This window comes from Oreochromis aureus, linkage group 15, assembly GCF_013358895.1.
Source record: "Oreochromis aureus strain Israel breed Guangdong linkage group 15, ZZ_aureus, whole genome shotgun sequence".
Classification (NCBI taxonomy): Eukaryota; Metazoa; Chordata; class Actinopteri; order Cichliformes; family Cichlidae; genus Oreochromis; species Oreochromis aureus.
The window spans coordinates 4,610,721-4,622,929 of NC_052956.1; the positions used below are offsets into that span (position 1 = coordinate 4,610,721).

The 12,209-nt window shown below is 40.5% G+C and overlaps 1 protein-coding gene across 3 annotated transcripts in view; it reads right to left on the reverse strand.

The window, feature by feature from the left end:
• pak5 (p21 protein (Cdc42/Rac)-activated kinase 5) overlaps positions 1 to 12,209 on the reverse strand; it is an 86,655-nt gene that overhangs the window by 25,932 nt on the left and 48,514 nt on the right. The window contains exon 1 of one of the 3 annotated variants that reach the window (XM_039599393.1): positions 7,886 to 8,159. The exons of 1 other annotated variant lie outside the window; for it this stretch is intronic. In XM_039599393.1, the coding sequence (XP_039455327.1) occupies positions 7,886 to 8,047 (162 nt within the window). In that variant the 5' untranslated portion in view covers positions 8,048 to 8,159. Of the gene's footprint in view, positions 1 to 7,836; positions 8,160 to 12,209 lie in introns of those variants that run through there. One more of the 3 variants, XM_039599394.1, reaches the window with a different exon arrangement.

Below are 12,209 nucleotides of genomic sequence, written 5' to 3' on the forward strand. Positions count from 1 at the left end.
TTTAGGCCATTTATTAATCCATAAAATATTTCATATAAACTTTTTTGTCCAGTTATAATGTATCTATACTACTGCTTAAACACAGTTATTAATATGCAGCTTATATAAGTTAAATACATATTATAAGGATAGAATATGGGAACACGATTTTATTTTATTTTTTTATTCAAGATCAAGATTCAAGATTGTTTTTACACACTCAGCTTCAAATGAGCTGCACATACCAAGTAATTTAGAAAGTTAAAAATGTTAAAATATATAAATACAATTCATATAATTCTGAAAACTGTTAACATTTCCTTATAATTTCTTTGAAAATGACTGGAAAACAATACACTACATAGAATCCAATGCCATGAAGCGCCTGGTGCACAGTTTTTATTCTGATGTTAATGCCAGAGGTTTGGAAGTCTGCAGTTATTGAGTCGACAGAGCCTCAACAATTTTTACCCACAATGCAGCTCAGTAGTCAGTGAGCCTCAGCAGCTTTACATTGTCTGCCGCTTCATGCTGGGCTGAGTTGCTGTGGTTCCTAAAGGCTTTGCAATATTAGCACTGAAACATAATAATGGAATATCTAGTAAGGAAGACATTTCGTAAATTGACTAAAACGATGCCATTTGGTACAAAGTACTAATAAAATGATTCATGCATTGATTTTTTTTATTTTCAAAGGAAGTTAATTTATATTAATTAAATTGCACACGAACCTTATTTTATTCTTGTATTTTATGCTATTTGTATAGTACTTAGTCTATTGTATATAGTATTCTGTCTATTTTGTATAGTATGTTATTCTGTTCATCTGATTCTATTCTATTGTTTTTCTCTTAATCTTTTACTGCTCTGGAACTTTCTGCCGTGACCAAAAATTTCCCACGTGTGGGACTAATAAAGGATTATTTTACCTTAACCTATAAGACACATTTTCCTTTTTCTTCTGTGAACTAAGAGAGAACAAGACTAGTTTACAGAAGCACTCAGAACTATTAATTAACTATTAAAACTATTAAGAGAAGCAATGTTTTGAGCCAAACCCAAACATATTAAAACCTGTTTTTAAATGCATTAAATTAACGTATTTGTTTCCTTAGACACGACAATGAATAATACGATTCCAGAATGAGTTTCCCAGGAGTGGCAGTGTTTTGGGGGTCGTGGAGAACCCCCAAAATCAGAACCAGCACATTAATTGTGAATCCCACGAACCTGAATATAAATCACTTGCATGTTATATTTACTGATAAAGCCTCGAAGTACAGCGCAGCTTCTGGTAATCAGATTCTCTAAGGTACATATCTAGTGCATCTATTACTAACTTGAACAGCCGCTCCTGACCTCAAAGTCAAAGTTCAACATGACCTCAGCTGGTGTGCAGGCTGATTATTGACTGATTATATAGAAGAAGACTTAACAGAATAGTTACATTATGAGCTGGTCTTAACCAAATATCAACAGAATTATTCAAGAAGCAAATTTTGAAATGATTCCATGATTAATATGTTATGAGCTGACCCGTTTCCTCAGGCCATCCTGCTGTCTGTTAGTTAATAACCATCAACATCATGTCATCCTGAGAAGCTGCATGCTGAGGATTTCATTAAATAGCATCAAACTTAATAATCAATGCAGACTTAAAAAAGTATTCTGTTAAAGTTGACTATAACATATTTCAGCATATAGAAATGCTTTTATCCCAAAAAAGAACAAGAAAACTATAAAAATCTTTGCTTTCCAAAAATATTTGAAGAATTTTCAATACTCTTAGACGGGCCACTGTTAACTGGCTCTCAACTTTCACAACGAGAGGGCTCATATGTACCCCCAAACTTCTGCATATAGGAGTGAAAAAATAAAGCGGTTAAGAAGCTTAAAGCGGCTTCTCACAACGTGTAGGTGTGCTGATGGTGACCCCTTGTGTAGTAAAACAAGGACTACAATTTTGCCACCAGAACCCCCTGAGTTTCAGGACAGTAAATACAGACATGCCGCAGGCAACATACAGCAGCTCCATCACACCAGAGCTTCATTCAGACCTGTCTTTTCATCCATCCATCCATCCATCCATCCATCCATCCATCCATCCATCTTCTTCCGCTTGTCAGGTCAGGCCCAAGCAGAGAAGCCCAGACCTCCCTCTCCCCAGCCCATTCCTCCAGCTTGTCCGGGGGAACACCAAGGTGTTCCCAGGCCAGCCGAGAGATATGTCTCCAGCGTGTCCTGGGTCTGCCCTGGGGCCTCCTCCCGGTGGGACATGCCCGCAACACCTCACCCAGGAGGCGCCCAGGAGGCATCCTTGTCAGATGCCCGAACCACCTCAACTGGCTCCTTTCGATATGAAGGAGCAGCGGCTCTACTCTGAGCCCCTCCCAGATGGCCGAACTTCTCACCCTGTCTCTAAGGGAGAGGCCAGCCACCCTTCGGAGGAAGCCCATTTCCGCCGCCGTCTTTTCATATCTAAGCTAAAATCCTTTAATATAATCCAAGGTTACATTTTACAGGAAATTAACTCCTTTTCCAACACCTATGCAAAGTATAAGATGTAGAATTCCTAAAAATCACAAGTGAGACTGAGAAGACTGTGAAGCATTTTAGGTCCTATTCGTAAACACAGCAGGCTAGTAAAATAAATCAATTTTATTAACAATTAATGTGGGTAGAGACCTATTCAGGTCAATTCCTCATCTCTATTTTTATTCTTGAGACTGTGATCAGTGTTCTTTGATCAGTGGGTTTTGGTCAGTGATTGTTGATCAATGGTCATGGGAATTTGCATAATTATGATTAAGGAACTGACCTCACAGCCCATTGTTCCTTCAGTGGGCTGGTTTCAGTCATTATGCAAATGTACTGTTTATAAGGTTTGGGGAAACCTGCAGTCAGCTGAGACTGAAGAAGTCACTTGGATGAGTGACGAAACGTTTCTCCCACAAAATGCTACGTCCAGATGAACAGATTCAACTTTTGGAGATACTGTTTGGATGCCACTTAGCTCCCTTCAGTTTAACTCTTTCCTCCACAAAGATGACATTTGACGACCTCCCCTGTACTAATAATGACAGGTTTTGACACCTCACTATTAATGGATAAAGATGTGGTTTGATGACCATTAGAAAAGTTTCCAGGTTTTTCCAAGAGTAGCGGCATAGGCAGAGACCCCCCTCCCTAACTTCTGATACAAACCCAGTCATTTTGTTCTAATGCAGGCCTGACATATGATAGAAATCACTCAGTTCAGAAAAGAGCTTCATCAACTGCTTCTAGTAGGTTTTCAAGGGGTAAAGAGTGAAGTCCACCTGCCTGTAGTTCAACTTTCTTATCCTGCTGAGAACACCTACTTAAAGCAGTCTGAAGCCCAAGCATTTCACTCGTAGGGTTTTCTTGTACTGCTCTCATTATTTGAAACTTTGGACATCTTTAATATGAGCATCCACCAAACCAGTTGTTAGATTTCTAATGACAGAAACACATAAAAAGAAACAATGTTCCTTATGAAATCAACACAAGACGCAAAATGTCCTGTGTTTTTGTTTGAAGAGCGTAACTTCCACATACATCTAGTTGCCAGAACTTTGGCATTTCTTGCATTCAATCACATTAGCCATATTTGGTTAGAAAAACTGGTCTCATAGGAGGGACAGACACTGATACTGACAGACCTCCTGGCAACCCAAAGTCCTCGTGACCTCCAGAAACTTCTAAATGCCTCTAGATTGAAATTCTAATTCGCACACTGGCTAACGTTGGGGAAAACTCATTTTCCCATAGCAACTGTTGGTTAACACAAGATTCGCTGACCAGTCTGTAGCCCTGTGTGACTGGGGCTTTAGATAAGCTTCCCAGTTCTTTGAAATGATTTTTGGGAGCTGAAACACTGGCAACTACTTGTTACAAGACAAGTACAAGACAGAGTTATTAATTATTAAGGAAATAGAAAAATACAGGAAATATTTGTGATTTCAGTCTTTTTAAAACTGTCTTTTTTTTTAAAAATACATTCAAAGACAGAAAAAAACCAAGCATCTGAACTGCTAATAACTTAGCTAATAAAGCTGAAAACTTATTGGTCACTATCTCATATAACCCTAACAGAAGCCTGTGGCCCATCAGCATGTCCACACGTATCATTCGGAAAGCATGGCTGAAAAAATAGTGCTTACTTGTTTATGTGGGTCATGCTGCTGGAGGCCCACTGTGTAGCCCCTTACACCAGCTGCTGAGCACTGGTGGCTATGTTTACCACCAGTGACATGCCTACAACCCCCACAGCTCCCAGCCAGTAGCTCAGACTAGCGTGACCCAATCACCTCTGACCTCAACCTCAGCTACAAGCTCCAGGATCCATGAGTCAGACATGATCCAGCGCATGGAATCAAGAATGATTTCCAGCAAAAATGGATTAGTGGTGGAGGCATAATGAAATACAAACATACAGTCAGAGCAAATCCCCTGATCTTAAGCATATTAGTGTAGTAAAGCCTGGACACTCTTTTTTTTATCCATTCCTCTAAGCACTGGCAGATTAAGGCTGATTCAGAAGCGGGCAGCAGAAATTTTCTAGAAAATATAATATTTAAAAAAATAGAATAAATAAGTTTCCTTGCCAGTTTGGTCATATATGTGGTGGGAATAATGTTGCTCTTTTTTGAAAATTCTCCAAGTGAGCGTGTCACTGCCTGAGAAACTCTCTGATCTAAAGGAGGAAAAAGGAGAGGAAGCAGAGAGCGGGAAGCAGAGGAGGAGATCAATTTGATGTCTCCCAGTTATCTTCTTGTCAACTCAGAGACAGATAAACAGACAGCTTCCCACTATAGATTAATTACACCCCAGCGCTCATTAATCGGAGCCCCGTCAGCCACTACAGGCGCCTACAACACGCTGCCACCCCTATCACTGCTAAGTTGCTACTCCCCTTTCTCCTCATTGGTCTGCTCTCCTGATATCCTTCCTCCCCTCATTTTACCTCTCACACTCAAACATACATGTGTTTACTTTTATCCTTCATTTTACTTTTACCTGCAACTAACAAGACTACTGCATATAAAAAAATGGCAGACATGACATGTTTACGTGATTACAAAAAGTTAGCATGCTAACACACGAGAACATGGACATGTCAAATACAGTTAAGCTAGCATGAATTATGTTCCTAATATACTTTGCACAGTGTGGGAAAAGTTTGTAGAACCACTCTTAAGAGCACTCATTAAAATTTATTCTCATTTAGCTAAAAAATTATATCTTTGAAACTGAAATTATCATTAAAAATCGGTTTGCTCATGTGTGGTGCAGGGCTAACAAAGAGAAACAGATAACCATTCATGCTCACATTCACACCTATAGCTAATTTAGAATCATCAGTTCACCTAACATGTATATATTTGGACTGTGTAAGGAAGTCGGAGTGACCGGAAAGAACTCACATGGACACGGGGAGAATGTGTGAACCCCACTCAGAAAGGCCCCAGCCTAGATTCAAACCCAAGACCTTCTTGTTGTGAGGCGACGGTAGCTAGCCACCTCGCCACTGTGATATAAATGTTTCTGAAACCATTAACACTGAACTGTACCAGCAGGAATAAGGTCAGTTCTCAAACCCTGACCATAACTCTTTCTTGCACACATGAACTAGACTTGGTCTAATTCCAAAGACAAGCAGCTACTTCTCACAGATTATTATACAAAAATAACTTTTCACAAACCTTCAATAACCTTTGCTGTGATACTACCAAATCCTAATATCATTGTTAATTTATAATCACTTCATCTACTATCTATATGCAGTAATAAAGCGGTTACTGATGAAAAAACCTTCCAGCAGAGCTACTGGCTGCAGAATGGAGTCCTATAATATGATGTACTAAAACATGACTGATAAAGTGCTAATAGGTCAATCACATGCTTACAGCCCAATAATTAATGGTTAATATGTGTAGCCTGATATAAAGTGTGACCTTAGTAAACTTTGCTAATATTCTGGTAAAATATCTCTATTCCAGAATCAGTTGGAAACTAAAATATCAAGTCAGCCTCTTGAACCAGACTAAGAATAATAAGAACCAACCTGTGTAACCTATGTAATGACAATCAGTCCTTACATAAGCTGACCAGGTACGTCTAAATCAATAAAATAAGAGTAGACTTATTAAAATGATGCTCTCGCTCACTCTCAGTCAGTTTTCCACAGTGAAATGTGAGGTGCAGGATTTGAAGTGTCAGTTGTAGTTTGCTCGCTGGCCACACGAGGATACTGCAGGTCCAGCCATTACACTCCCTCGCACGTGTGTAAAGCAGCACATGGTGATGCAATGCAAACAATGTAATGTGTCCAAAGAGATTAGGAAATTAAAAAGGGCTCTGTACAGTTTCTTATTGGGATATTGCAAAGTACTTTAAATCCACTCATCTTTTAAATCATAGCTTTAGGAGTTCGAGAGACCAGTTGTCTCACATGATTTTTGTTTCTTCAACAATCCGTCCCTGTTTAAAATTCACAGCCTAAATGTCCTTCCAAAAAAACCCACATTCAGACACTGAGGGATGGTTGTTAGCCAGGACATTTTGAGCTGCCCTGGCAAAGTACAGCGCACATCGCCGAAAGCCAAAATTCCCCCGCTGACTGAAGCCTCCGTGAGAGGTGATTTGCAGAGTGTGACTGTGAATGGCAGCCGCGCGAGAAGACAAAGTGAGAAAGCAGAGGAGGAGGAGGAGCAGAGCGAAGGAAGGAACGAGAGAGGTCTAAATCAATGCCATCCACTTCAGCTCAGTGCCAAGAAAGACAGATGCTCTCTCTATCTGCGCGAGTGTGCATGCCGGCACAGACACACATCAATCAGGAGTTATTTTCCTCCGAGTCTATTTCTGCTTTGACCAATTTAATCCTCGATCAATTTGAGATGGAATGTAATACATGCTGAGTCAAAATCAAATTAAACTTGAAATTGAATGCACATTGATCACAACATCTAACTTTCTTTTCTTCCGATTAAGAAGTTGAATGAATGCCACCGTCGCCGTGCATGACAATCTGAAGCGCAAACGCAGTTTGGCAGATCTGGAGCAAAGAAACACTGTAGGTGCGTATCAGCATCTAAAGAGAAAGATGTAGGAAATGTTTGCAGAGTCAAACAAATCATGAAACTCTTGCCTGACTGCACCTTCTTTTAAATCTTCATTGTAAAAAAACAAAAAAAACCCCAGAAAGACTGTAAGATCCCATACTTGCAACAAGGGGACACGTTGAGAGATTCTGGACTTGCTCCACATCAGAGCACTTGTCTAGACCTCATTCATTTTCATTCTGGGCAGTCTACTGCCTTGGAGCTCACCCAGTATCGTTAATACACACTTGCAATAAAATGCCTCCTCAAATTAGCAACTCTCAGCGTGCACATGTCAGAACCATAATAGCCTGCATCCCTATTCAATAAATACACAGGTTTGCATTTCTGCCCCTGAAGCAAGGACTGGGTGACCCTGTTAAATCAGAAACACTATCTCTCTCTCTCTACACTTGGTTTCTATATGTACACATACAGCAAACCCAGCACAGCTACAAAAATAACCGCACAAACCTGGAGTTCTAGAAACAGGAGAAAATAACCTGCGCTCTGTACGGCTGTAATTCAGAGAGGTCAACTTGCAGTGTTGAAGCAAAAACAAATGCAGGTTTTAAACACAGTCAAACATGTGATCTTTAAAAGTGATCTCACTCTTACCTGCACCCTTCACTGTTTAGTCTAGCACAGTTTCGTGTATGTTTTCACAAAGTGCCTGAAACTGCTGGCACTGAGTGCTGAGACCTGTTGCACAAACAAATATGCATAGCCAGCATACCAGCATGTAGTCTTGGCTCAGCAGCAGCAGAAAGAGTCGAACACCCCACCTGTAACTGTTTATGAGTCGTCTGGGCCTGGGGTTTAACGACTGCCGTCTTCTCAGCCTTCATCGCTACCCCCACCTGCCTCAGCTTCCCTGGCTGCCTCAGTGGCACGGTCCTCCTGCTCGCTCCAGCCCTGAAATCTCCAGCTCCTCGCCCCCCTGCCATAATAAGTTACTCTGCCTGGCTGCAGCTGCATGGATTGACTGTAAGTTTGGCTCTGCGCTCACAGCGACCAACATATGACAGACTTAATCATCAAATTTCCCCACCCTCTGTCACCTGCCAGTAAGCTGCTGGGGGAAGGTGCATGGCTGTACTCTGCTATCAGTGACCCACTGACATTTACAGTAGTACTAGATGTGATCCTGAATGTCAGGGCTGTTGTCACGTGCTTTCTACTATACCAGCCAATCCTTTGTCTCTATTCCGTGAAAGCCTCATTTCTAACTGACCAAAAGCATGACTCTTCAGCACCTTTTAAGCTATTAAACCAAGCATTGTTATTCAACAGTATCTACTGGATATTTACTTTGCCACCGAGAGTGCATATTGTGGCAATATTTTCCACAGTTCCAGCGTGATGTAAGGCTGAGATATTTTCAGTGCAGCTATAATGGGTTTGACAACAGCGAGATGTTCAGCTACCTAAAATATCAGCAGTTCTCTCCACCTACACTACCTGCAGTATATGTAACCCACAGCTGAAATGCAAGAAGTTTAGGGATTAGCACTGCAGGCTGTCAGCAGTCGGCTTGGGAAATGCTAGAAATTGTAAAAAGGAGAAGAGTATTACAAAACAGGCTGAAGCAAAGAGAGCACATTAAAATGACATCTTCATTGCATAACTCCTTCTCACTGTGGAGCAGTAACTCTGAAATGGTTTATAAAGTTTTGGATTTCATCAGCAACGCTTTATTACAGAAAATTTCCTTTTGCATAAGCTTCGACGTGGAAACGTGAACAGGAAGAGTTCTTTCATGTCCTGAAAGAGACTTTTATTTTGAAGGGTGTTCACTTAAGGTCTTTAAGTGCTGCTGATACATGATTAGCATGTTTAAAAATGTGTACGTTTATGTGATTAGTCCTCCACTAAGGTTTGACAGCTTCCTAAAAGTACTACAGTACTCTGTTTTTGGTAACCATTGTCCTTGATGTAAATATGTAAAAATTGTGTATGTTTCTGTTCTGTGTCTTGTGTACTGTTTGTTTGTATATGTGTCTTTCTTGCTGCTGTTACACCCAAATTTCCCCTTGTGGGACAATTAAAGGATTATTCTATTCTATTCTATTCTATTCTATTCTATTCTATTCTATTCTATTCTAAAAAAGCAGTGTTGGGTAAGTTACTTTAAATTAGTAACTTACTTACATTACTAGTTACTTCTCTAAAAAAGTAACTCAGTTACTTCAAGTTACTCGTTACTTTCAAAGTAACTAGTTACTAGGGAAAGTAACTTTGGTTTTACTCAGAATTCTCTTGTTAATGTGTTGCTTCCGTAACTGGATACCCAGCAAGATTGCCAGTCTTCTAGCTTGCTTACTTGCCACAAGTGCACTGTGCCACCTACCAATAGAAAGGAAAAATAATAATGCACATTTCCACGAGAGAAATCCCACGCCTGGACCGTCGTTGACCGCCGCCATGATTCTAGCCTGCTTTTTACATCCAACACAAAAACTGCAGTCGTGGTGCTTTTGATTGTACTCAGAACTTGGAAATTCTGCCTTCTGAATAGGAAGATGTAGGTAACACCAGACTGCAGATGAGCTGCATACAGAGCTGGACTGGGACAAAAAAATCGTCCCGGGCATTTTGACTAGAGACCGGCTCACCATTATAGGAAAAATCATAAAGCCTTTGAATGAAAATAAACACTGTTGTGACAGTGATGTACACTGTTCTGATGGTATATATGTATCAATCTATCAATCGTTTGTTGTAAGACTCAGATAATTATTTTTTTAAAAGCGAGACATTTTAAATGAGAATAATAAAGAAAACTATTTCCTTGTGCCCCCCTTTCCCTGTTAATGCCCTACCTGCCCCCTGGCAACACTTTGCTAGACCCGCCCCTGCACAGTTACCAGCTGTCAGCTACGTGAAAAGGATCCTGGTGTTATTTGTCTCTCAGAAACAGCTCATAACTTCCCTTCAACTCATTCATGTCACCTAAAAGGTAAACCTGCTTCTCCATCACCTGTTCAGCTCTGATGATTCAGTAAGGACATCTCCTGGTTTCATCTGCATGTTTCCCTCTCACCAGATAAACCAAACCGATATCATGACCAGCAGCTTTACAGCTGTGGCTCCAGCAAACATCAGCTGATACTAGAAATTAATATTAAATAAATTCTAACAACAGCTGATCAAGCTTAAACGTGCTGCTGTTGTTTAACGCGACATCCGCTGGTTTCCTTTCTGGCTGGCGCAAAGTGGGCGATAAATAAACAAGAGAGAAAAGCCGATCAGCTGATCATTGATCAGTTTCGTGATTGAAGTAGAAACAGGAGAGGAGAGAATGAGAGAAGAAGAGGCAGCTGTGCAGCTTCAGCTTTGTGTCTTTTTCATTGTAGCTGAAGTCCGGGACAAACTGTTCCTTTTCACCTCAGTACGAAACGCGTAATATTTTCTCTGAATACGAGACGATTCTGTTTTTACGGACGGTTGGCAACTCTAATAATTAACCGTATGAACAAAATAAAGTTCAACATCAGTAACATAGCACCCACCCAGCTGTATACAGTAGAAACTCCGTCATGCTAGCTAGCACGCAGTACGAAAATGTCAGCATACCGAAAATAAACTCCACCTAAACTTGGTTTATATCTGACTCCGATAGACTGCAGGTCATAACTTCTTACCTGAAGTTCAGTTCACCTGACACGCGGACCGGCGGCCTCTTCGGGTCTCTCCTCTTGCCTCCCTTTTCCTTCATCCACCTGCTGGCCTCCACCATTTGCTAATGTTATTGAATCTGTGGAAGCTCCGCGATATCCACCACACGAAGTAACGAGTAACGAGCCTATCTAAATCCCAGTAACGAGTAACGCGTTCCTGGTTTTGGCATAATAACTAGTTACCGTGCTCGTTACCACAATAATAACGTAGTTACTGTAACGCGTTACTTAATAACGCGTTAGTCCCAACACTGTAAAAAAGTGAACTATTATTAGAAGTACCCCAATTTTTCCCCAAAACTGTATTTAGTGTGACTCCTGTGGCCATACTTCCTCTTTTAATCAGGACTTCTCTTGAAGATGATACACATTACATTTGCTCTCTGAACCTTCACTATTTTTCTACTTTCAAATGTAAAGCTTGGTTGCTTGAAAACACATAATGTTATTGTACTTTTGCAGCATTTTGAACTTCCTACTTTGGTTCTAATGTGTAAACCACAGACGGAAAGAGCTGTCATGACATTATCTACTGGTCAGTGAATTCCTGTGATGAAGTCAGGAGCAGAGAAAGTGAGAAGACCACATGCCCAGTCAGCAGCATACACAGCATTACTGGCCACTAAGGTCAAATATAATATGGGCATGATTTAGTTGAAAGTAGTTGTTTACATGCTTCTTTCAGGTGTGCTCAGAGTCCACATACATAGCTGGGGAATTATAGTTTAAGCCCTACTTTACATGACTACAAACACCACAGGGCCCATTCACACAGACTCACTGAAGTGGAAACACCAACGAAGGCCTAACTAATGACCCCATGATTCTCTTGTGCTTTTAAGAGCAGTCACACCAACATCAACATCCTCTCTTGAAATGCCATCTTATTCATTTGTACCAACACGATAATTCAAACCAAGGAAACTGAGATGTTACTATGAGTGTGTAATCTAAACGCTTTTCATTTACCTCTATTAACAGCAACTGATGCAACAATCCTTCACCGATTCAATACTCTGCAAGCCTTCAAATCTCTCCATTCATGAACTCCCTGATCTGATTCATCTTTGGAAACCTGAAGATCAGCTAAGGCCATTGAACTACAACCGCATTAGCTTCCCACCCACATGGCATGAGAGTGAAATTTATATGACGCCAAATAGCTTTGCTGTGTTTGCTGTCAAAAGACGGAGAACAGATATGAGAAAATACATTTTTTAAGCTTGATCCAGAACAAGAACATGTTATGCAAAGATGAGAGCAGTATTAAAGATATGTTGCAAAAGTTCTTCCTGCTAGCCCCCCGGGTCCACTTATTATCTTTGATTGTGAATATCTTTCCTCTACAGCTCCTACAGAATTAAGAGGAATAAGCTCTCGGATGATCTCAGAAATCATTATGGTTTAGCTCTCTATGAAATCCTCATGT